The sequence below is a fragment of the Mesoplodon bidens genome, assembly GCF_964165515.1.
Source record: "Mesoplodon bidens genome assembly, chromosome: 14".
Taxonomy (NCBI): domain Eukaryota; kingdom Metazoa; phylum Chordata; class Mammalia; order Artiodactyla; family Ziphiidae; genus Mesoplodon; species Mesoplodon bidens.
The window spans coordinates 11,334,056-11,360,492 of NC_138170.1; the positions used below are offsets into that span (position 1 = coordinate 11,334,056).

The following is a 26,437-nucleotide window of genomic DNA, read 5'->3' on the forward strand; positions in this document are numbered from 1 at the left end:
GAATACAGTACTGAAGTGAAAAACAGGATGGCTGTCTGGGTACAGCACTGTTTTAAGTGTATCATCGTTTCCCCTCCTGATTGGCTGGCTGACTTCTGCTGTCCAGCATCATGATAGTTTATCTACCACTCGCCCGGGAAAAGATCAAAAATTTAAATTCGACGTACAGTTTCTACCAAATGTGTATCACTTTTGCACCACTGTAAATATGGAAAATCATAGGTGGGGAACTTCTGTATTTACTTCTAGGGGAAAAGGTGAAAATGAGCCCCCTGGTGGCAGCTGCAGTAGTTGCAGGGCTAGAACCTGAAGGGGGAATAAGCCAGAAAACGTCGAGTTCCTGCTTCGCCCTTGACTTACTCCAGGAGTAAGACTGAGTCGCTCTATGGCCGGTGGTTGGATTGGAAGCTTGTTCTGTCCCCATTTACTCGGAGAAATAGAATCACTTTCGGTGTAAATGCATCCAAAGTATCACTGAGAAACAATCTGGAAAAAGAAAACTGTCCGAACATCCCAAATGTCTGCTTTTCTGTTCTCCTAGGAGGCAAAGGGCAGGCTTGGTAGCTCGTTTTCAGAATTTCTCACAGTCTTCCTGACCTCTGGACCAGCACTCCCCTGCTGCTGCCTTCCTGAATGAGGGAACCTGGAAACTAGAAGCCCTGCGGGCTTGCGTGGCTCCCCCATGGGGATCTCTCCCTGGCAGGCCAGGCTGGCGGCCAGGGATGTAACGCACTCCAGTAAAAGATGGAGAGGGAGGTAGGCTAAAGCAGAGAGCATCAGACAGAGCCACATGGATGCTGAGTGTCCCAGCCCACTTCTCCTCTCATTTAAATTAAACCCTAAGGTCCCGTTCCTTTAGAAAACTTACAAGATTTGAGATTTTTATGTTTTTTTAAATTTTTTTTAAATTCAAACAGAGTCACAAAAATTATAATCATCCTCATCTGTTCACTCAGTCCCATGTAATTAATTGTTTTTATCTTGATCTTTTGTTAGCACTTTTATGAATTCATCAGTCTTCCATTAGAGTTCTGAAAATGCTTATTCATCAGTTCAGCAGTATCGTCAGTTACCAGAAACCTGTACTTGTCAGAGTCTTTTCCATGAATTCCTTGAAGATGAAACCCTTTTATAGGAACATTTTTGCAAAAGCATCAGAGTACACCCAGAACTGTCTGTAAATGACAAAAGACTTAAAAATGGCCACAGTTAAAGATTTGATGGAAGTTCATAATAATTTATCTGTTTTTAACATCAGGATTGTTCAGCCATCTTTTCTCCTTCACTTTGCCAAATATTTATTGCAGTGACTGGTGCATTTCTTTTCCTCATTTGGCTATTTCCTGAGGGCTGCAGCTATGTGAGTTACACGTTATGTTTTCCAAATTCAATTCGACAAATATGTAATCAAGTACCAGACATTATGATAGACGTTACTGGGCTTACAAGAAGGTGTGTCCCTACCCTCTGGGACCTCAGCTATTTAGGAGATTGATTTGCACCAGCTACAGGCTCATCTGCGGTCTGACAATGGTTAAGAGTTATTAAGTACAGGGCTTCCCTGGTGGCGCAGTGGTTGAGAGTCCGCCTGCCGAGCCAGGGGACACGGGTTCGTGCCCCGGTCCGGGAAGATCCCACATACCGCGGAGTGGCTGGGCCTGTGAGCCATGGCCGCTGAGCCTGTGCGTCCGGAGCCTGTGCTCCGCAACGGGAGAGGCCACAACAGTGAGAGGCCCGCGTACTGCAAAAAGAAAAAAAAAAAAGAGTTATTAAGTACAAAAAAAGCGACAACTTGAAGGGAGGTAGGGTTTGGAGTCGGGAGAAAGGGCTCTGGGTGAGAACGCAGGAGACTCCATTCTGGCTACCACTGAGGAGTTGCTAGGTCCTGCTGGCCCAGCCCCTTAACTTCCCATGGCTGTTTTCATCCTAGTAGCCAGCAAAGGCACAGGCGGAATTAAAATGAAAGAGGGCCTGATTATATCATGTAAGATATTTGCAAACCTTTAGACAACTTGGTGCAAGGGAATAGACAAAACCCTGACTAGGAATTGGAATTCCTGGGATCTGATCCCAGTTCTGCTCTGATTGGCTTTGTGATCTTGGGCAAATTACACCTTTCTGGACCCGAGTTTCGCCATAAGAAGAATAGCAATAATAACACCCACCATGGCGTTATTATACCATTTTCATAGCTAGCTCTCAGGGTGGTCGTGAGGGTCAAAGGGTCCACAGCCGGGACTGAGTGGGCAGACTGGGAAGAAATCAACAGGATCCCTCACTGGCGTGAAGAGGAAAAGGAAAAAGGTAACTGAAGCAGGTCGACCAAGAGATGACGAAGAGAGATGGGCCGGTCAGGAGCCAAGCAGAATGGGGAAGAAAGACAAAGTCAGAGACTCACAGCGAAGTGAGAGTGAGGCCAGAGCACACAAAGATCTGTGACATGTGCGTCCAGCTTAAAAATCGCTCCAACTTTGTGGGTCAGACACTACGTATCTGTAAGGTGGAAATAATCATGCGTTTGACCCTTAAAGGTTGTGTCTAGCTGGTTTGTGCCCTCATGCCACATGCCTCTCCACCGTACATGTCAGACACACTGTGATCCCAACACAACTGGCATCGCCAGAGCCTTTGCTCTTCGAGGTCTGCCTTTAGGGCAGGGTGTTCTTTATGTCCCTGGCACCAAGTAGGAACTGATCTAGTGTCTCTGGATTATGAGTCCAGTGAACTGTGAAAAGGACTTGGTCCTGTCAAGTCCTTGGGAAATGACGAGAAGATGCCTGTTTAGAACAGGTTAGGAGTAAGCTTTGTTGAGAGTAGGGTTATGACTGTTCTTAGACCTATGATCCCATTTTATAAATTTGAAAAGCTACCATTTCAGGGCTGGTTCCCCCCAAAATAACAATCAACCATAAATCATTTTTTAAAGTTTTATTAAATCATTTAGACTTGAAAGAAGTCACAATAGTTAACGCACTTAAATGCGTTCTATACACCACCAACCCAAATGGATTGAGTTCAGAATTTTTATAAATAAAAAATAAACATATTTACAGTGAAAAATAAAAACATGTTAGCAAGTTAGATGATTAAACTGTTATCTACAGTCAGTTTGGGGAAAATACCAACCTACAGTATTATATTTAAGACACTTAAGATTTCATTAGATTTTAAAAGTCCATAATTGAAGAAGTTAGTTATAATATATGATTCATTTCTTACTACGGCTTTTTTCCTCCCCAAACCAGAACTTTTGACCAATTTACACAAAAAGCTTCATTTTCCCTTTACTGGAGGTAAAAGTACAAAAAGCTCTTGAACTCTCCCTAGAACCATCTAAGGAATAAAGCTATTTAATGCTACAAACGTCACTAGAAAACTAGCTATGGACATAAACCACTATACAATTTGTGCTACTTGTCCTCCAAAATAATGCAGATTCCTCATTTACCCACCAGGGACAAAAATGGAGTCAGCTTTTTTTGGAAATCAGTTTCAAAATCACCACTGTATCTCTAGAAAGTGTATTTCTAGAACAGTCTAGTTACTACATGTAGGGACTTTCATTTTTCTGTACTACAAAAATATTTCCATTTTATAATTCTCTCTATACATTTGAGGGGTTGCTTCCACCTCCTTAGACAAAACGTGAGGGCTAGGATGCTTGGCCGGCCGATTTCAAGAGACCAACGAAGGAAAAGGGACACGTGTGATTTAGTGACAGCCCTCTCCTTTAGCAGAGCAAAAATCAAGAGTTGGCTCAAAGGTTTGAGCTCCAAAACCCAGTTTAAATTTGATTTAGAAAAAGTAGTCCAAAATGAAATCGAGCAAAGAACGAAATTTTCAAGTTCACGATTTTGGAAATCAACATTCCTTCGGAGTGGGCTATTCCGTGTCACCCGTTAGGGACGCGAGCAGAGCTTAAGGCTAATTGCTTGGCAAAGGGCTATGGGAGCTGCTGGAGTGTCTTGACTGTTTTGTTCCTGATGAGCTCATGGAGCGAGACCTCTGTCTGAGAACTGTTTTTCCTGGAAACTCCAAGTCCTCGAATATAGCGTTTTCAATAATGTTTGCAGCTTCAGGCCGTTCCGTAGGGGAAGGGGACAGCATGTCTTGCACCATTACATACTGAAAGATAAAAAACTGTTTTGTAATAAAAGGGCCACTAACCAGCTGCCTAATTCAGAAGTCAGCCAAATGTTTCTATATTAAGTTTGTGAGCCAGTTTCTGACACAACTTCTCAACTCTGCTACTGAAATACAAAAGCAGCCACAGACCATATATAACCAGGTGGGCCTGGCTGTGTTCCCATAAAACTTTATTACCAAAATAGGCAGCAGGCTGGATTTGGTCTGTGGGTCATAGTTTGCCCAACCCCTGCTCCAAACACACCTGGACCATTTTGGGGTAATTGGTTGTTTTCTAACATATAATAAAAGGTCTTCATTCACATCTTTGAAACGCAAGCATACACTGACTTTTAAAATAAATTCATCTTACAATTGTATGTGAATGTACAATTATCTCAAAGATTTCAATTAAAAATTAACCATGCCAGTGATCAGTACCTAGCCCTTTTTACTGATTTTTTGAACCCCTTTAATGTAACATGGATTCTGATGAGCCCCCCCAGGGATTGATTCATCGACTTTGTAAAATACATAAAAGAATAGTTTTTATAAAATATATTTCATTTTAGGCCGGCATATCTCTATATTGTTATAAAGTTCATTTTTAATGCAACCCTTCGTTATAATACTGAAAGATCAATTAGACTTTTTCCAACTTGATGATTAACCACACAGTCTCATTTACCTCAACTTAATTTACTAAGAAAATTCAAGATTTATCAACACATAAATTTTAAAGTGAAATGTTTATGGACATATTATGAAATAAACAAAAGCTGCAAAAAGAAACTTCAAAAATTCATTACACACCGTTTTTACCATCAAGACCAGCTTAATTTTCCCTTCCCACTCTTCTGGACCATTTACTGTGTCACTCTGAGGGGCATAACTCCAACACACAAAATCAGTGGAAATTAGTGACTTTTTATAAAAAAGAAGCCAGTTTTTAAGATCTCTCCCAAATTCACTAAGATAAAGAAATCAATGGCATGATCATAATGGCAACTCTACGGCTGTGAGGGCGTGCTAGGAGTCCAGCCTTATCGAAACGCAAGGTTTGTTACACTTCCCAGACGGGATGTCATGCAGCTTGGAGCACCGAGCACTGGGCTCAGGACCCGGGACCGAGTCACAGCCTTTGGTTTTAACAAGTTGTGTGTTCTTGGGATCAGGTCCCTTTCCTCTCTAGACCTTAGGCTTCCTCATCTGTAAAACGGGGCAACTGATGAGCTGACTGCTAAGGACGCTTCACGCTCTAAGTAAGATTCTAAAGAAAATAAAAGATGAGAATGAATACCAACCTCACGAGGATATTTCTGAGTAAATAGTGGTGGAAATTTGAGATCTCTTACATCAGTTAAGATCTGGAAAGAAAGAAAAGTATTACTTATCTTTAAATCTATTTTGATATGTGGATCTATTTAAACATAGAGAGATTTTTTAAAAAATTTATTTATTTATTTATTTTTGGCTGCGTTGGGCCTTAGTTGCCGCGCACGGGCTTTCTCTAGTTGTGGCGAGCAGTACTCTTCGTTGCTGCGTGCGGGCTTTTCTCTAGTTGCGGTGAGGGAATTCTCCAAGAGCCCTATTCTTAAATATGAATGGACAGCTAAGGATTATCAGCATGAGAAACATACACACACACAAATCATTAAAAGACTCAGAGATGCTGGTAGGGAGTGAAATGTGTGACTATAAGGGGGTAGCAAGACGGAGTTTTCTGTGTTGATGTGACACTTCTGTATCTAGACTGCAGTGGTGGTTACACAAACCTATACTGAAATAAAATAACATGGAACTGGGCTTCCCTGGTGGCGCAGTGGTTGAGAGTCCGCCTGCCGACGCAGGGGACACGGGTTCGTGCCCCGGTCCGGGAAGATCCCACATGCCGCGGAGCGGCTGGGCCCGTGAGCCATGGCCGCTGAGCCTGCGCGTCCGGAGCCTGTGCTCCGCAACGGGAGAGGCCACAACAGTGAGAGGCCCGCGTACCACAAAAAAACCCCCAAAAACATGGAACTATATACATACACTGTACCAATGTCAAGTTTGTGTTGTACTGTAATTATGTCAAATGTAACTGTCAGCAGAAAGTGGGTGGAGGGTATCTCTCTGTCTTTGCAACTTCCTGTGGATCTATAATAATTTCAAAACAGAAAGTTAAAAAAAAAAAACCCAGAGGAAAGAGACAATATGGGGGAAGAAAACTTAAAATATATACATACACGTAATTGAGATTCTCAGCAATGTGAAGATACTGAATTCATGTAAACAGAGCGAAATACTATAAAAATGGAACAATCTTGGACAATAAAAACTGGATTGTCAAAATAAAGGACTTAGGAAAGTTAGAATAACAAGTTAAGGAACTCCTGCAAAAAATAGTACAGTGCTTCCCTGGTGGCGCAGTGGTTAAGAATCTGTCTGCCAATGCAGGGGACATGGGTTCAAGCCCTGGTCCAGAGAGATCCCACATGCCACGGAGCAACTAAGTCCATGTGCCACAACTACTGAGCCTGCGCTCTAGAGCCCGTGAGCCACAACTACTGAGCCCATGTGCCACAACTACTGAAGCCCACACGCCTAGAGCCCATGCTCTGCAATAAGAGAAGCCACTGCAATGAGAAGCCTGCGCACCACAATGAAGAGTAGCCCCCGCTCGCCGCAACTAGAGAAAAGCGTGCGTGCAGCAACAAAGACCCAACACAGCAAAAAATAAAATAAATAAAAATTTTAAAAAATGTAGTACAAAAAGACAAAGATGGAAAATAGGAGGGAAAAAAATTAGGCATTTTTAGGATTAAGTCAGGAGTTCCAGGAAAAGAAAAAAAAAACAGAAAAGTTGGAGAATTTATCAAAAATAATATAAGAAATTTACTAGAACTGAAGGATTCACCTCTTCTAACTGAATCTACCAAGTGCTAAGTACAATGGTGGCAGGGGGAAAAGATCAGTGAAAGGACTAAATTTTATAACAGCACTGATAAAACTAAAGCCCTAAAGATTCCAGAAACGAAAATGTAACAGGTCCAAGATACCCTATATTAAAAAATCAGGCATCAGAATGGTATCTGCTTTTCAACAGCAGCGCTGGAAGCTGTAAGGAAATGGGGCAATGCTCTCAAGGTTCTGAAGGAAAGTTATTTTCCATCTAGAATTGGAACCTGGCCAATTTATCAGTTATGTATGAAAATGGAAAAAAAGGTACATTTTCAGATACCCGAGGACTCTAAAAATTTCTTTCTCATACATTGTTTCTGAGGAATTTACTGCAGAATGTGCTCCAGCAAAATAAAAGAGTAGTGCAAGAAAATAAAACAAAGCAAAACATGGAAGCTAGGAAACAAGGGATCCAAGCCAGGAGAGTAGGGAAGTGCATCCTTGGATGACAGCTTACAGAAGGTCTAGGGGGCAACTGGTCCAGACTGGAGAACAAAGCTTTGAGGAAAGACTCCAGGGGAAAACAAATTAAATCAATCCATCTATCTATCTATCTATCTATCTATCTATCTATCTATCTATCTGGATAAGCTATACTGAAGCACAGAGAAAATATTGTTTGATATGTGACAGACTTCTGCACATTTGTTAAAAATTACAGCAAAGGTTCATAGAAAACTAAGCAATTGAGAAAAGGCAATTCTGAAAAAAAGGATTGTATCAGAATGAAAAGAAAGTCAGGGTACATTATTTGGTCTAGCATAGAACAATATTTGCATGGCTTAATTTAACAAAAAAATTTTTACATAACTACATATTTTAGAAAATGTGTTTACTGAAATAAAATTCACATAAATAAAATTCACCATTTTAACCATTTTAAAGTGTATGAGTCTGTGACTTTTATTCTATTCACAATGTTGTACAACCATCACCACTCTCTAATTCCGGAACATTTTCATCACCCAAAGAAAAACCTTGTACTTATTAAGCAATCACTCTCCATCCCCTTCTATCCCCAGCTCTTGGCAACTACTAATCTACCTTGTCTCTATGGATTTGCCTATTCCGGACATTTTGCATAAATGGAATCATACAGTATGTGGTCTTTTATGTCTGCTTCTTTCACTTAGTGTGATGTTTCCAAGTTTCACCTGTGCTGTAGTATGTATCAGTATTTCATTTCCTTTTCATGGCTGAATAATATTTCACTGTATGGGTAAACCACATTTGCTTTGCCATTCATCAGCTGATTGACATGTGGGTTGTTTCTACTTTCTGGCTATTATGAAAATGCTACTATGAACATTTGTGTACAAGTTTTTGTGTGGACCTACGTTTTCATTTCTCTTGGGTATATACCTAGGAGTAGAACAGCTGGGTCATATGGTAATTCCATGTTTAACTTTTTGAGGAGCTGTCAAACTGTTTTCCACAGTGGCTGCATCATTTTACATTCTTACCAGCAATGCACAAGGGTTCTAATTTCTCCATCTCCTCGCCAACACTTCTTTTCCGTTTTTGTTTTGTTTTATTCTAGCCATCCTAGATGGTGTGAAGTGGTATCTCACTGTGATTTTGATTGCCATTTCCCTGATGAATAATGGTGTTGTGCTTATTGGTCATTTGTAGTCTTCTGCAGAGAAATGTCTGTTCAAGTCCTTTGCCGATTTTTTAATGGGGTTGTCTTTTTGTTGTTGAACTGCAATAGTTCTTTATATATTCTGGATACTAGAACCTTATCAGATACATGATTCACAAATATTTTCTGTGGGTTGTATTTTCACTTTCTTTTTTTTAATAAATATATTTATTTTTGGCTGCGTTGGGTCTTCGTTGCTGAGTGCGGTCTTTCTCTAGTTGTGGTGAGTGGGGGCTACTCTTTGTTCCGGTGCATGGGCTTCTCATTGCGGTGGCTTCTCTTGTTGTGGAGCACGGGCTCTAGGCGTGCAGGCTTCAGTAGTTGTTGCTCGCGGGCTCTAGAGTGCAGGCTCAGTAGTTGTGGCACATGGGCTTAGTTGCTCCGTGGCATGTGGGATCTTCCCAGACCAGGGCTCGAACCCATGTCCCCTGCATTGGCAGGCGGATTCTTTTTTATTTTTTTGGCAGGCGGATTCTTAACCACTGCGCCACCAGGGCAGCCCTATTTTCACTTTCTTGACAGTGTCTTTTGATGTCCTTATTAACTACACAAGTTTTTTTTAAAATACTTTGTTTTTTTAATTTATTTTAATTTATTTATTTTTGGCCACACCGTGAGGCATGTGGGATCTCAGTTCCCTGACCAGGGATCGAAATCGAACCCGTGTTCCCTACAGTGGAAGCGTGGAATCCTAACCACTGGACCACCAGGGAATTCCCCATAACTACTTAAATTTTGATGCCATATGATTCCTGATCCTTTAACGTACGTTGGGCCTATTGTATTTTCCTTTCCGGAAGCTTTTAGTGCCTTTACCTCTGGTATTCTGAAATTTAGCCACTTTGATTTTTAAATTATTTTCTTTTTTTCCTATTTATTGTATAGAACACTTGGTAGGTCCTTTTAGTTCTATGTGAGAACTACATCCTGTTCTACCATGGCCAGGAGTCAACAGATAAGGTCTAACACTGATAAATTAAGAAATGGTGATAAGGACATAAACTTTGCAAATACGGAAGTAAGTACAGGGACAACAGCTGGAAAAGTGGAGGGTAACCACTTATGAAGTATGGGGAAGAATGCGACAGAGGTCTACTTTGAAAAGACTTTCAGTACTGTTTTCCATAAAGGCCATCATCTTGGTTTATTTTGAGAGGGAAAAAAACCCTAATCATGCTTAGTTTGCCACCTTTTAAGTGTGTGAGTGTATGGCCACTTGTCCTCTGGAAAATTCTTCTCTGACCAACCAACACCGTCACCCTCACTCCCTTACCCTGTGCTTTGCACTTATTGCAAATTTGAGTGCGAGATATCGTTAAGTTATGATGAATTTAAGCAACAACAAGGAACAGACAACGCGACTCAACATTTTTTTTTTTTTTTTTTTTGCATTACGTGGGTTTCTCACTGCTGTGGCCTCTCCCGTTGCGGAGCACAGGCTCTGGACGCACAGGCCCAGCAGCCATGGCTCACGGGCCTAGCCGCTCCGCGGCATGTGGGATCTTCCCGGACCGGGGCACGAACCCGTGTCCCCTGCATCGGCAGGCGGACTCTCAACCACTGCGCCACCAGGGAAGCCCTCGACTCAACAGTTTTTGAAGACTGAGCTTTCTGTGGAAGCAAACAGTCGACAAATCCTTTCTGCGTCACTCACGTGACCTCTTCTACGTCAACCAGTCTGTTGGTATTAGGAGTAAGTTACTCTTCTTCTAAAACTCTTCCTTTTGTGAATTTAAGGTTTAATATTTTCTTTTTCTACCTTTTTTGAGGGGGGGGCGGAACACTTACCCTGACCCTCTCCATATGAGTGCCGAATGGGTACAGCAATTCAAAGAGAATGAGGCCTAAAGAAAAGATGTCCACTTTATGAGAGTAGTTGTTGCCATGAATCTGAAACCCCAAACAAAGAAGAAATATTAGGAAAACATCCACGGAGATAGTACAACGGATAATACGGCATCAGTGAATCCAGATATTGACTCAGTCTCTTCTTGGTTTAAGTGTACGGGGAGAAATGTTAGCTAAGAGTTAAGCATCTCTCAAGCCTCTTTTCTTCAATTCACCACAGCAAGAGTAATTAAAGTACTCAGCATTACAGAAGGAAGCCCAGGTATAGCTCTGAGATATGCATCAGTAAAATAGGCCCGGCGGAAACCTGGAGCCAGGAGCCAGGAAAAGCTGCTCTCCCTACCCCTGGGGTGAAGTTTTTCAAAGCAAGCGAGCACTATCTAAAGCAAATCTCTCATTTCTAACCATCTTAGTCCTCACCTATTTTTATGAGAAAATCTTCATTACTCCAAACCACTAATCAACCGTGGTTAGCCCTCATTACGGCACTTAATTATGGACTTCACTGCATTCTTGGTTGTATTTTTCATGTGTGTTATTTCTTATTCTTCACAACTAGATTATAAAGTCCTGGAGGGAAGGGAACTGCTTCTTTTGAATTCTCACCATCCAGCACCGGGCTAAGTACAGAGAAGGCCCTCAATAAATACTTACTTGTTAAAATGAACAAACGAATTACTACTCTATTAAACAAAGCCTCATTCAAATTAAAAGTGACCTCCTGGGGACTCAGAAGAACCCTTTTATTTGGGAAAACAACTCTAGGCACATAACGACATTTGGCAAAGGCCAAGGAAGCCCTCCCTTTGGGAATACTCACACCAGCATTTCTTGTTGGGGGGGTCACAAGGTATTTGTCAGGCATGAGGAACCCTTTACAACCTCCTCTCTAAACTACACTTGATACCTGTCTCCCTGGTTCCTTCTGAGACCCAGCCTGCCTTTCTGCTTATAGACTATCAGGTGGGAAGTTCCAGTGACTGCATCAGGCTACACCATCTTCCTCTCTTGCCTTAGCTGTTACTGGGGTCTGGGAAGTATTCAAAGAAAATATGTTCAAAACAGAGTTTACAGGGGTACAGTGAAAAGGACACCTCATACACTATCTGGAGAATATTAATTAACACACCTTCATGAAAGCAACCTGGCAATAAATGTTTACTACCACTTAACGGTTCTATTTAAATTTCATCCACCCCAGGGGTAGATGGAAATGCAGACAGAGATTTGTACACAGGGATGGTTATCACAGTGATATTCCTAACAGCAAAATGTCTAAGTCACTAAAACATCCAAAACAAATGTTTCCCTTCTTAAACTCACTTTTAATAGGTAACACATTCACATGATTCAAAAAGAAGTATACAGTCAAGCTTCCCTCCTGTCCATCCCTTATCTGCCCAGTCTCCACCAGTCACTTCTCCTCTACCTACCACCCCCAAAACTATTTGTTTCTTGTACATCCTTCCAGAGCTCTTTATATAAACATAAGCAAATATATAGTTATCTTTCCCTCCCTTACACACTATACACACATTTCTGCCCCTGGCTTTTTTCACTTAAGAGATTCTTTTTTAACTCTTACCTACCTAAACATGCCGAATTTCTTTTATACGAATAACTTTATGGCCAGAAACATGATTTGTGGGTCACAGCTATTTTTCATCCAAACTGTAAATGTTGATTTATTGTCCTCCAGGGTTGAGTGTTATAGAAAACAAGCTCTTTAAGCTGTAACGTGCTTTTTTTTCGTACCTAAATACTTACATTATTTTTCCCTTATCTTGAAATTCAAGATGTCTAAGTATAGGGTTCTATTAAAAAATTTCTTTAATTAAATAAAAAAATAAAATTTACGCATAAAAAAGAAAACACGTGAATAATGCAAACAACTCAAGAAGTCTGAAAGGATACTGTACAACAGTAAAATAAAGGCCAGTTCCTGTGACTGGTCTCTGATATAACGTTCCAAAGATAAACTAATCCATCAGTTCTCAAAGTGTGGTCTGTGGATCCCTGGGGACTCCAACACCCTTTCAGGAGGTCTACAAAGTCGAGACTGTTTTCATAATAATTCTAAGACATGATTTGTCTTTTCACTGTGTTGACATTTGCACTGCTGAACCAAGGCAGCAGCACCGAACCATACTAGTAGTAATTATGTTCTTCAATGAAAGGAAGGAAGAAAGGGAGGGAGGGAGGAAGACAGTTTCACTTAAAATGTCCTTGCTGAAGCAGTAAAAATTATTCATTTTATTATATCTTCCCCCTTAGGTATGCATTTTTTTAATATTCTGTGTGACAAAATGGGCAGTATTGATTAAGCATTTCTGCTCCACACCGAAGTACAATGGTTGTCTCAAGAGAAAGCATTTGTGCAATTGTTTGAGTTACTATATGAACCAGATGCTCTTTTCATAGAGCTCCATTTTGACTTGAAAGAACAACTGGTAGACAAACTGTGGTTATTCATACTTGGATACCTGACAGATATTTTCTTAAAGATGAACAAAGTGAGAATGGAACTTCAAGGAAGACTGACAGTATTTGTTGCCAAAAATAAAAGTTGAGCTTTGAAGTGAATGTCAGAATTTTGGCAAATTTGTGTCCATCACTGGGAACCTGACAGCTTCCTAATAACTTAAAGCCTCTTCTGGTGAGATTGGTGGTGATATTAACCAGAGTGATTTTTTTAATACTGTATAGTGAATTGTGACAACTTTTGGAAAAGATGCATAACTTAGGGAACCAATAGTTTCCAAATGACCAATGCACAGTTTTATAACATCATGCGTGGGTCAAAGGTCCATTCAATGTGCAAAATGGACCAACGGATGTTAAAGTCACAGAATACAAAATGTTCACTGCTATGGTTTTAGATTCAGGGCAAATGACTCTTCAGAAACTTTTGCTTATTGTATTTTGATATGCTGTCAAAGAAGAATGCCCACAGCTACCTGAAAATGGTATTAAAATATTCCTCCTTTTCCAACTGCCTATCTATGTGAAGTCAGATTTTCTTCATATACTTCAACCAAAATAACATAGTGCCAGGGATTAAATACAAGAGCAGATATGAAATCTCTCTTAAGTCAGACGGTAAAGAGCTTTACAAAAATGTAAGTAAATGCCACTCTTCTCACTAGTTTTCTTTTGGAAAATATTTATTTTTCAGAAAATATCTTGAAGATGTGATACATTTAATATTCTCATTTTTAACTGAATTAAAAATTTTACAACTTTCCGTTTTAACCTCTAATATGGCAAATACTGATGGATAAAATTCCTTAAGGAAAATTCTTTTTTTTTTTTTTTTTTTAAATTTATTTATTTTATTTATTTTATTTTTGGCTGAGTTGGATCTTCATTGCTGCATGGGTTTTCTCCAGCTGCATCGAGCGGGGGCTGCTCTTCGTTGCAGCGCGTGGGCTTCTCATTGCGGTGGCTTCTCTTGTTGTGGAGCCCAGGCTCTAGGCACATGGGCTTCAGTAGCTGTGGCACGTGAGCTCTAGAGCACAGGCTCAGTAGTTGTGGCGCGGGCTTAGTTGCTCCGCGGCATGTGGGATCTTCCCGGACCAGGGCTCGAACCCGTGTCCCCTGCATTGGCGGGCAGATTCTTAACCACTGCGCCACCAGAGAAGCCCAAGGAAAATTCTTGAGCTCTCTATCATGTTTACAAGTATAAACAGGCAATGATCAGAAAGTCTGAGAACCGCCGATCTAGGCATATGTAAGCTTGTGAATACCATCAGCGTAGTGGTGGCCAGGGATGCTGTGCTGAAGCTCCCAGGATGCCTTGCTCCCACCACTCTTCCAGTCTCTGTTCAGTTTTGGAGCTTTTCCTTGGAAGACTAAGCATCCCACAAGGCAACATAGCTCAGCCTGTCCACCTTTATTTCCTGCCATGGTACATTCCGGAAGCTGCCTGTGTATTATTGTAGAGAACAGCTTAGAACACTACCTCCAGCTGGCTCTGAAAACAGTTCCTGCATAATTCACACAGGGTGAATGACAATTAAGTTTGGGAGGAGGACATTCAAAATCTCATTCTAAGTTTCTGGTTGCTGTCAGGTTCCAGTTCAGAGGGTGAGCACATTTCATGCATTTTTAGTATTTTTCTTCCTCCACACCCCAATCCACGTTGTGGAATTGTACCCTAGCTGTGTTGCCTGTGGAACACTTCTGCCAGTTTTCATCACTTTCAGCTTTTATTTTATTGGGTATTTTAAACACAGCACGGATGGAGATTCATGGAGCACATCTAGCTTGCTGCCACCCTAATTAAAAATCTATTTATTCCTCAGAAGGAAAACGAAAGGCTCACCTGTTCTGGGCTCATATACAGCTTGGTCCCCACTTGTCCTGTGTGTCTGGGGTACCCTGGCATTGGGGTCAGGACCAGCTGGTCTTCTTCATCCTGGTCCATTGCAGTCACCAATCCAAAGTCTCCAACCTTGACCACATCATCCACTGTAAAGAATATGTTGGAAGGCTGGAAAAAAATGAAACAGACAAAAGCATGGTGGGTGTGTATGGAGAAGGAGAGACAGTGAAGAGAATTATTTAAATGACTACAGAAAATAAATACAAGACACTAGATATTCTCAAGCATGTTTCTCTTTACAATGGGCTAATATGAAAATAAAAACAATCCTTCAATGCTAGACAAGTACTGTGAGTAAAGAAGAGGCAAGGGTAGCAAAGGGAGTGAATATTTATTGAACATCTATTTATTCATTTAAATTTTATTTATTAATTTTTTGGCTGTGTTGGGTCTTCGTTGCTGTGCACGGGCTTTCTCTAGTTGCGGCGAGCGGGGGCTACTCTTTGTTGTGGTGCGGGGCTTCTCATTGCAGTGGCTTCTCTTGTTGCGGCTCTAGGCTCTAGGCACAAGGGCTTCAGTAACTGTGGCTCGCGGGATCTAGAGCGCAGGCTCAGTAGTTGTGGTGCGCAGGCTTAGCTGCTCCACGGCATGTGGGATCTTCCCGGACCAGGGCTCAAACTCGTGTCCCCTGCGTTGGCAGGTGAATTCTTAACCACTGCGCCACCAGGGAAGTCCCTGAACATCTATTTAAATAAATTCTTAGAGATTCACATTCCCTAGGGTCTAGGGTACTTAAACCTCCATCTCATTATTCTATATACTCTCCCTTGGCAAGCTCCTCTATATTTGTGACCTAAGCCATGATAATAATAATAATAATAATAATAATAATAATAATGATAATAGCAAATGCATATATAGCACTTGCAATGAGCCAGAAGCTGATCTAAGTAGTTCATTACTATTAACTCATGTAATACAACGCTTTTAGTCCTAGTGGTCCCTCATTTCACAGATGTGAAAACTGAGGCCCAGAGAAGTTCAGTAAGTTGCCCAAGGTTACCCAGCTAGTAAGGGTAGAGCAGGGATTCAAACCCAGGCAGTCTGGCTCCGTGAGAAAAACACTTCTGCTCCACTGCCACGTGTCCAATTCTTGCCCTACGGTAGCTAATCACTACTATTTGGTGAATGAACGAAACAGACTGATCTTCGGGCTTGTGTCTGAGAGGGGGAGGTAGGCTGTCAAGGAGAATAAGAGCTCTTAACTACAATCTTGTGTTGCCTCTTCTAATACTCACAGGCTTCCATACACCCCACAACCCCCGTCCCGAGTTCTAAACTCTCATATGCAACTGCTCGTAAGATACATCTAACCACAGGCTCCTCAAACCCAAAATCCCCTACATGAAATACATCGTCTTTCCCTAGAGCCTACTCTCAGCCCACATGACCACCATTCATAGCCCTTGAAGTAAGGGAAGAGGAAGCCATGTAGCTCACAAAAGTGACTTTCACTGGGCTTCAAATACTGCCAGACAGAAAACAGTTTATTTCAAAACTCCAAAGTGCCATCATACAGTTTGGACTTTGAAACAATGAAGTTACTGCATACAACCAACATCGATAGTGATACCCCCCTACTCTCCCTCACATAGCCTTGTAAGGGAGACAGGATTAGGCTCTGCCTTAACTTTCATCTTTCCTCCCCTCTCCGTGCTCCGCTGTCAGCTTTTACTTTCCCAACACTAACAGACTTTTGTTTTTTTTCTTTTTGGTCCTCCAGCGTCTTTCCATCCCCCTGCGCTTCCACCGGAAGTATCCTGATGTGACTTTGGGGACTCTCTTCTTCTGGGCAGCAAGTCCATGGTTCCTACGGGATGTTACCTAGAGGTTGCATCCAGAACTTGCATCCACCAATCAGCATAATCCCAGCCTCTGGCCAGGCGACTGGCTTAGGGATGCATATGCGTTCCTGGCTTATCGATGAGAAGAAAACCAGGTAAATCAACTATACTCCAATAAAAATTAATTAAAAAAAAAAGCTCATTTAAATGGAAAAAAAAAAAAAAAAAGAAAACCCAGGACTTCTGATCAATAGCGGGGGAAAGTGATACTTTTCTCCCCAACACCTCCAAAAGACTTAAAACACGGAGCCCTGAGAACTTCTGGCAGCTATGTTGAGACTGATACGTGACAAACACGTGACCAAAATACAAAAAGGTTAGAGGGCCTAGAAGGTTTAACATTAGGCTCAATGATAGGTCAGAACGAACAGAATACATAGGTTTTCAACTGAGAATATGTATATATATATAAAAAACTGAATCACTTTGCTGTTCACCTGAAACTAACACAACATTGTAAATCAACTGTACTTCAATAAAAATAATAAGTAAATAAATAAAATGAATGACTTTAATAGGAAAAAAAACCACATTGAAACCCTTGGGTGATGTTCCACAAAAACAGACCTTGAGGTCCCTGTGCATGAGCCCTTTGCCGTGCAGAAACTCCACCGCCTCCGCGATCTGCAGGAAGATGTGCAGACACACGCTCCTCTCTCTTTCCTCAATGGTGCAGCGGCTGTTCAGCCAGTCTTTGAGGTTTTCCTTTCTGCACAGCTGCATCTGGATGTAGAGATACACCTTTGGTGAACTGGGTTGGAGTTTTTCCACAGAGTTTTTAGTGAGATCTAAACTTAAAGTGGTTGGTCTTGAAGGAGAAACAGACAAAGGAGGTTCCGAGGAAGACTTGCTACTGGAACGCGGGACTGCAGTTAGTTTATCAGCACAATGGTTGCCAATAGGCGGTCGGTTCGTTTTGGGCTCTTTGCTGGATGCGTTATCACAGCCGGAATCTTCAAATACTATAGAAGAGGAGGTTCGCTCCCTTGACCTTACATAAGGGGAAGCTTCAGAAGGACAAAGTTCAAAGGAGTGTCCCTCATCATTGCCATCCCTAGTACCGTCTTCCCCCTCACAGTCTGTAAGGCAGCTGTCCTGGAGGTTGCACGCCGCGTCCACCGACTCACTCGTGTCTCTGTGGCCCATTCCGGAAAATTCCAGAGGAGAGAACTGGCTCTTGGATGAACCTGTCTGGCCACAGGAAATCCCGACCGAAAAAGACCTACTGCTTCTTGGAGAAGGGGCTATGATTTCAATGCGTTCCTTTGTAGAGAAAGGATCCATTCTGCATATTTTAACGGATGGTGCATCCGCGGGACTAGGAGAGCTGAGCGGCCAGTCTGTGCTAAGAGTGGGAGAAGTACAAAGGGATGAGAGTGAATACATGTTGATTAAATTATGTGAGCTACATCCTTTGTTTGCTTATTTTTTTATTGATTGATTTTTATTGAAGTACAGTTGACTTACAGTGTTGTAACTACATGCTTTGTCTCCAAAGCTTCAACTATAATAAAGCCAGTTACCAAATGACAACATGGAAATTCAATGAAAACATGCCACAGGAGACAAAGAACATCACAGTCCATCCATTCCTTAATTGGAAATCTTGGTTTTACACTGGAAAACAGTTATCTGGGACTGTCATGCCCAGAACAGCCAAGGCCTATGTGCAAAACACAAAGCACAAAGGAACACCAAGGCCAGAACCCTTTGGTGGCCGTGATTCGGAAGCCCCCATCCAAATGAGGGCTTGAGACACAGGGTCACTTCACCTGGTCCTTCTGTGGTTTGGCTACTGGCTGTGTATGTAAGTGTCACTGTAACTAGGTACCTCATGTGGATCTAGGGCTGTGTTTGGTACTTTCAGGCAGGAATTTTACTCCAGCTCTTTACTAAATAGTCTATTTGTAGCCTGCTTCCTTTTTGTTCTCATTTAGTAGTTTTTAAAAGGGCCTTCCTTCCTAGAGAATAGCATATTTAACATGGGAATTATCTTCAGGTTGCCTAAGTTCATGGGGTTTTTTTGCTTTTTGGTTTTTGGCCTCGCCGTGCGGCTTGCAAGATCTTAGTTTCCCGACCAGGGATCGAACCTGCGCCCTTGGCAGTGAAAGCGAGGAGTCCTAAACACTGGACCACCAGGGAATTCCCATAAGTTGATGTAATTTTTTTTTTTTGATGTGGACCATTTTTTAAAGTCTTTATTGAATTTGTTAAAATATTGCTTCTGTTTTATGTTATTTTGGGTTTTTTTGGGGTTTTTTTTGACTGCGAGGCATGTGGAATCTTAGCTCCCGGACCGGGGATTGAACCCACACCTCCTGCATTGGAAGGCAAAGTCTTAACCACTGGACCACCAAGGAAGTCCCAAGTTCTTGTAGTTTTAACTGCAAATAGTTTAAAACTACTTTAGAAAGGAGTTGTAAATTGCTAACTACTAAGAAACTAAATGAAAATTTAAAATAAAAAATGGAGACAAAAGCAGACAATATCTCTTATTGAGAAAGGCTACTGTAAATCCTTCAGTGAATTATAAGTCATAGAGCTCTATCTACCAATGATTTTAGAAATTCATGTTCTGGACAAAAAAGAAAAAAAAGTTCATGTTCTAAAAACTAAATCAGCTTTTCACTTAACAAGTGACTAGAGAATGTTCCAAAACATGATGACAGAAACAGTAATCTGCTGTTATTTTTCTTTTAAAAAAATCATCTCTAAAGTTATAGAAAGGATATTTTGTTCATGTAAGCCAAAAACTAGCCTGAAATAAATACTAGTTTTTAAGTCTATATCTAACCAAGTTACCTTTCATCTTTCAGCCAAATTTCATCCATTTTTTCTTGCCACTTCTCTGGTGGTGCTTCCAACCAAGCATTGAAATATCTAACAATTCCTGGGTGTTCAAGCTTGGCTAAGGCTTTCACTTCTCGCATTACTTTTTCCCGAGCCAATTCCCTGAAACAGAGAAACAATGAAGACACTGAAGGTTGCTCGGATCTAAGAAGCAATATATCCAAAGACAGTATGAAACAATAAAATAAAATTCTCCCTTGTTCTAAAATTGGAAACAGACGAGTCAGCCTAGTGGCATAATTCTAAGAAGCCAAAGAGTAAATAAGTCTTGTATTAGAAAAAAATATGTGTTTATAGTATTTCTTTTTTCTTCTAGAAATAAATGCTTACAAGTACATCTATCCATTCAAATAAAGAGTTCTTAGCTGACTAAAAATGAATGACTAAAGACCCTTGAAGATAATTTCTTAATGCTTGTTAATTAGGGGGATGAATAGGTGGAAGTGAAGTATTCAGAAAAGAGAGCTCAGCCTGGCAGCTCAGGAGGATGGAGAAGGACCAGCCCGACAAGGTACATACAACAATCCAAAAGGCTTGTACGAGCGCCTTTGTCTGTTTAAAGCCTCAACTACTGAATATCATAGGCAATGATGTTTATAACCAGAAAAGCATCTGGATTTGATCTTCTGCTTTGACAGCTTTTCTGATGGATCTAAGCTCACATTCTAGGGATCCCACCATTACCTGAAACAACATAATAAATATAAGTTATATCCTCTTCCGTCCCCAAGAGACAGTCAGCTACTCCAACTTTTCTCTCTGTGTTTCATTACTGTTAATGGTCCCACCCTGAGAATCCGGGTACGTTTCTGAATTTTCCATATTCAGTGACCAAATCCTATCAGCTCCTCCTTTTTAATTCCTGATACTCATTCCTTCCTCATCCACCTCCACTTCTGCTGCACTAATGCTCTGTATCTTAGGACTGAACTTCTGCAAAAAAAAAAAAAAAAAATCTCCTAATGAACATGCTTGTCTCTTACTACATACCACCTCCACTTTGATCACACCATTCTTCTGCTCAAAGGCACAGCTGTCTATGGAATAAAATCTAAACTCCTCTGCTTGGCATTTAAGGTGCTGGAACCCATCTTTGCCATCTTTCTTCCATACTCCCTTTCATTCTCTCTCTTTTTATTTTTTTGGCTGCAGTGTGGCTCGTGGGATCTTAGTTCCCCAACCAGGGACTGAACCCATGCCCGCTGTGTTGGAAGGGCAGTCTTAACCACTGGACCGCCAGGGAAGTCCCTCCCCTCCATTCTTACCCTTGCTGCACTTGTGCCAGAATCCTCACTAACCTCTACATGCCCTGCAAATGTTTGCCTAGAGCCTATGCTCAGGCCATTTCATGTACTTGGCCATCCCTCCCCTACATGTGTGTCCACCAAGGGACAGGTTACCCTTGAACACGGCACAGACAACTCTACCACCACAAGGCTGGCTTTCCTTGACTGCCTTTTGGCTACCTCTGCACTTTCTTCATGAGAAGCTACTTACTAAACTAAACCACAAGTCACAATCTTCCTGGCTTTGCAGTTATTTGAGTATATATATAAAGGTCTCCAATAGTTATAGATTCTTGAGGGCAGAAGCCTTTCTTAATCTTATATCCTATGTGGTACTTTGTACATATGAATATTTAAACTACTCAAAAATTATATACCAAAGCAAAGGATTAGTCCCATAGTACTCAGACTGTCCCATTCCTATGTCCCTATCTGTTGGACAGCATGTTTAACTGCTAATTAGGAAGACAGCTGAGAAATTAGTGCACATTTAATCAAGAATCCACAGGAGGCTTCCACAATAGATGAAAAGGACGGTGTTACTGAAAGCCCATCGTCTTAAGCATCACACTGTTCTGAGCCCAAAATTCCACTTCTAGGAATCTATCCTAAGGAAACAGATGTGATCAAAATTTTATATAAAAGATGAACAATGCCAAGTTTTGTGTTTTTTTTTGCCGTGCCGAGAGGCATGCGGGATCTTAGTTCCCTGACCAGGGATCAAACCCATGCCCCCTGAAGTGGAAGCACGGAGTCCTAACTAATGGACTGCCAGGGAAGTCCCCAAAGTTATTTTTATTTATTTATTTTTTTGCGGTACGTGGGCCTCTCACTGTTGTGGCCTCTCCCGTGGCGGAGCACAGGCTCCGGATGCGCAGGCTCAGCGGCCATGGCTCACGGGCCCAGCCGCTCTGCGGCATGTGGGATCTTCCCGGACCGGGGCACGAACCCGTGTCCCCTGCATCGGCAGGCGGACTCTCAACCTCTGCACCACCAGGGAAGCCCCCCAAAGTTATTTTTAATTGCAACAAGTTGGAAACCTAAATATTTTAAAATAAGAAATGGTTAAATAAGATATGGCACAAGTATTAATTGGACTATTTTCCAGTCATAAAACACTTTCAATATATTTTAGCATTTCAATAACATACTCTTAATAGCAAGGAAAACACTGAGAATACAATGAAGGAAGCAACAGATAAAAACTGTACTGTATTGATAACTGTGCTACCAACTAGGTAAATTTATGACCAGAAAAAAAAAAAACGAAACAAAAGAAAATACCCTAAAATGTTAAAAGTGTTTATTACTGGGTAGAGTAGACACGGATTGGTTTTTGTTTTAATACTATTCCTTATTTTCCACAATAAATATAGATTATTTTTAAATGGTGCTATGTATTAAAGTCTATAGTTATTAAAATTCACTATGAGAATGCCCTGAGTTGTTAAGAATCAAAAACAAGGGCATATTTTTAAAGTAGATACAAAGCGGTCAAAGTAGATGACATTTTAAAAAGATAGCTAGTTACCAGGTAGCACTGAGAACGTAAGATTCAGAAGGTCAGAAATTCTGTCTTCTATAGTCTCTATGGAGTATAGTAAGGACATATTGCCTATGAGATTAGATAATATAGTCCTAACTCCAAGTTTACTAAAAGTACCATCCATTACCTGTTGGGGAGACGGATTCTCTTGATAGCATAATTGCAGTCATCAACTTTGTTTCTAGCTTCAAAGACAACTCCAAACCCTCCACGACCCATACACTGAATCGGTTCAAAATCTGTTAGATAGCTTAAGAAAAAAAAAAAAAAAGTAAATTTTAGAAAGTTTGTAATAGTTTTAAATTTTGTACTAATAGTTCAATCTTATTTTATGATATATAAAAATGTATAAACTAAGTTTCCTAGAACTTATTTTAAGAGAGTGCAGTTTAAATTCTAATAGCATTCTTTGCTTTTCTGTCTGTATAAATGAAGCAAACACATTTAAATTTTGCCCCTGGGAATTTTATAAAAAATTTAAAAACGTCTGCTTAGTGGGGAGTCACTTGTTAATCACTTATTCTTACAGCCATGTTAGTACTGCTCTGTCCTATCCAATACTTTCCATCATCCATCAAAAGTTTATCCTTAATTCTCTAACCTTTTACCTCTTGTGGCATTCTGTATTCAAGTAGAAAATGTATTTTAATCTTATGCCAGTGCCTGTATATTTTATGGAAAAGATTTAATCAGTCCCATTACACTTATGTACGTTTTTAGCCAGAAATCTCTCTAGGAACCAAAGCTATCTGAAATTCGCCTGGGTGCCTCAGGAGTCAGTGTGCTCATCACCAAAGGTATTTGGACAGAAGCTAACTCACCATCTGGCACTTACAGATGGACCTCCACTTTGTAGCCTATCTCCCCTGTTGACCTCTCTGATCTGCTCTGTATATTCCAGCCAACTTGCGCCAGGCCCTCTCACAACTTCAGGGCTTTTGCTTCTGCTATTTGCTCCAGCGGGATGCCCCACTTCTTTGGATTTAATAAAAAAACTCTATTTTTCTTTCATTCTGCTCATCTCACCACCTCTATAAGGCCTTCCTAGACCCCTGTCTTAATGTTCTTATAGCACTTGGCACATACTACTTGGAACTGTTTAAACTTAGTCTCAATATTTTGCAGTTATTGATAAGCAGCTTTCTCTCTCCACTGCTACTGAATTGTAGGGACCTGGACTGCAGGAAAGAATTCTTTTTTCTCTTTGTATTTCCAAAGCAGCCTGGGCTCACCTGGCAAATAGAAGGTTTAACAAATATCTATCGAATAATGGATGAATTAATAAATGAATGAATGCATGCATGCGTGCTGTGGAAGACATTCTTCCAGCCATGTGAGGGGGAGTTGAATTAGATGATCTTTGGTGTCCCTTGTAAGGCTAACTTGATTACTTTATGACTTGCACACTCATATTAATTTAGCGGTTGGCTCAGCTTTAGAGCATGGTGTTAAGGAGGAGAGACAATAGATCCCAACCCTCCATGGGCCAATTACCTTCACAGAGAATGAAGAGTAATGATCTGTATCCCTAAGAATAGCTAGGCAAGGTACTTGAGTACAAATCCATCTCCCCAACTGCAAAAGCCCATGAAGTTCTTGTCCTACTCCTGGAGAGCCAATTGAATTATCTTCCTACATTAAAGAAAACACTCATATGAAAATGGATATATCTTTTGAAAGGAGAAACATCTTATATATGATTACAGATTTTATAAATATAAGTATCATCTTGCCTCAGGTCCCAACTTAGGACTTAAATTCATGACTGAATCCAGAGCTCATGTTCTTAATAAGGCCTACAACATAGTAGGCACTCACTATACATCAGGTATTATACAGAGCTCCTGTATTTTTAAAAACAATCAGCTGTTCTCTTCATAGTGAATAAAATGGAAGGAAAATTGAGTCTAATTCAATTTTAGAGTACATTATTCCAATTCTCTTCACAACAGCCTTACAAATATATGCTTAATCACCATACCCCACTCACCCTCCCATCTCCACCTGTCTCTTACTTACTCATGATTTATCATGACGCCCTCTTGAATCATCACAGCCAGAGTTAGTTACTTATAGCTCATGGCTTTTTTCCTTATATGTTTATGTTTTCTCTAGTATCACCTTCCCTTGTAGACTTTAAGCTTCTCCAGGGGACAGAACCAGTCTTTTTATTTCTCCCAAAGCCTGAGATACTGCACACAGTTGTTCAGAAAGATGTTGAATGAACAATGAATGGCTTGGGTAATGAACTGCCCATGGAGTTGATGGGCCCCTCTCCTCTCCCTCACTATAAGTCAGCATATTTATTAGCAAGGGTATTAAAGTCCTTACCACTTGCTAGTCACCTAGTACGTTTTGCTAAAACATACGGATTACAGCCAATTCTCAATTTTTGAGAATATGGTATGAATGCAGCTTAGATTAAGTCCATAGATAATCAAAATAACCCACATTTTAGCTGTAATTTTTAATCTTTTCTGTCATAAAGCCATTTCCCTAGATATTCCTTAAGCAGTAAGTTTCATATAGAGCTTCTCCTTGTCCCTGTATCATGAAAGTTCTAAGCATGATATCAAAACGAAGGGGAAAAGTAGCAATAATCCATGTAAGAAAATTGAACCGCAGCACCATTTCTTGTCCCACAGAGCATCAAAATCTGTACACCTGACAGATCTGCTTACAGATTTTCTACTTTTATTTTACTTTTAAATTATTTGAATTGGCTGCTTTTTAAGTAACCCAACTCCCTCTTCTGTTTTTAAAAATGATCTATTCTATTGGTGTATTTCTCCCCAGTTTTCTGCTTATTTCAGACAGAATAAGGATGAAATAAATAATTGAGGATTAAGTAACATAGAAGATTTATGCCATAGTCCAATAACATAAAAATTATTATTTGGTATTAATGCCAAGCCCAGTACATGGTAGACCCTCAATAACTATGTCATCTGAATAACAACTCAATTTGGTGGCTGTAATTCTTTTCTTTTCCTTCCAGTTTTATTGAGAAATAATTGACATACATGGTGGCTATAATTCTAAACTTTTATGACACTCTACTTCTATCCCTCTTCTATGCCACCTTGAATCAGTTTAAGTAACTTGAGGGATATGTCTGTTTTATTTACCTAGTCATACATTAAAAAAAAAAAACATTAAACAATATCCTAGTTTAGAGGTTGTTTCTTCTTTCTTAAGTGAAATACAGTCGGCATACAATATTATGTAAGTTTCAGGTGTACTACACAATGGTTTGACATTTGTATACATTATGAAATGGTCACCACGATAAGTCTAGTAATCATCTGTCCCCATAGAAAGTTACCGCAATATTATTAACCATATTCCCTATGTTGTATATCACAATCCCTGTGATTTATCATATAGCTGGAGGTTTAGAAGCAGATGTTGAATGAACAACTATTCTATTCTTCATCTATTTCACCCACCACTCCCCCTCTCCCTTCTGAACCACCCATTCCTTCTCTGTATCTAAGGCCATTTCTTCCTGGATTTGAACAGTTAGCACCAGAAGCTACAGCATACATATATTTTATGAAAAGGCTCATACCGTGACACATATCCAGAATTTTTTATGTCATTCCAGCTACTGTCATTAGCTTCTCCACTGACAGAATCATATTTATTTTCAGTTTGACACTGAGTTTCAGATTCTTTCCTTTGCTGATAAGGTGGGGGAGAAAAAAAAGTCACTCTCAGTACAAAGCTGAATTGAAGTTAGCTAACAATACTAGGCTATAAAATAACACTGAAGAATAAACAATATTGAGAAAAATAAATGCATTATAAGAACATAAAACAACAGCATTTCCTTTGTCAAAGGGAAAGGGAATGATCAGGGTGGAGCCAGACTGCAATGGGTTGAGGAGTGAAGGGGACAAGGACGTGGAAGCAAGAGTATGGGCGACAATGGTTTTAGGGTAAAACTTAAGGAAATGGACCCCATGTGTG

At 40.5% G+C, this 26,437-nt stretch overlaps 1 protein-coding gene across 1 annotated transcript in view; it reads right to left on the reverse strand.

The window, feature by feature from the left end:
• Positions 1-2,913: 2,913 nt before the first annotated feature.
• The window catches only part of EIF2AK3 (eukaryotic translation initiation factor 2 alpha kinase 3), a 64,200-nt gene continuing 40,676 nt past the window's right edge, over positions 2,914-26,437 (reverse strand). The window contains exons 10-17 of the mRNA XM_081253851.1: positions 26,037-26,149; positions 22,593-22,715; positions 19,586-19,735; positions 17,351-18,128; positions 14,880-15,047; positions 10,496-10,597; positions 5,430-5,492; positions 2,914-4,125 (exon numbers count right to left, since the gene is read on the reverse strand). Of these exons, the coding sequence (XP_081109977.1) occupies positions 3,925-4,125; positions 5,430-5,492; positions 10,496-10,597; positions 14,880-15,047; positions 17,351-18,128; positions 19,586-19,735; positions 22,593-22,715; positions 26,037-26,149 (1,698 nt within the window). The 3' untranslated portion in view covers positions 2,914-3,924. The remainder of the gene's footprint in view (positions 4,126-5,429; positions 5,493-10,495; positions 10,598-14,879; positions 15,048-17,350; positions 18,129-19,585; positions 19,736-22,592; positions 22,716-26,036; positions 26,150-26,437) is intronic.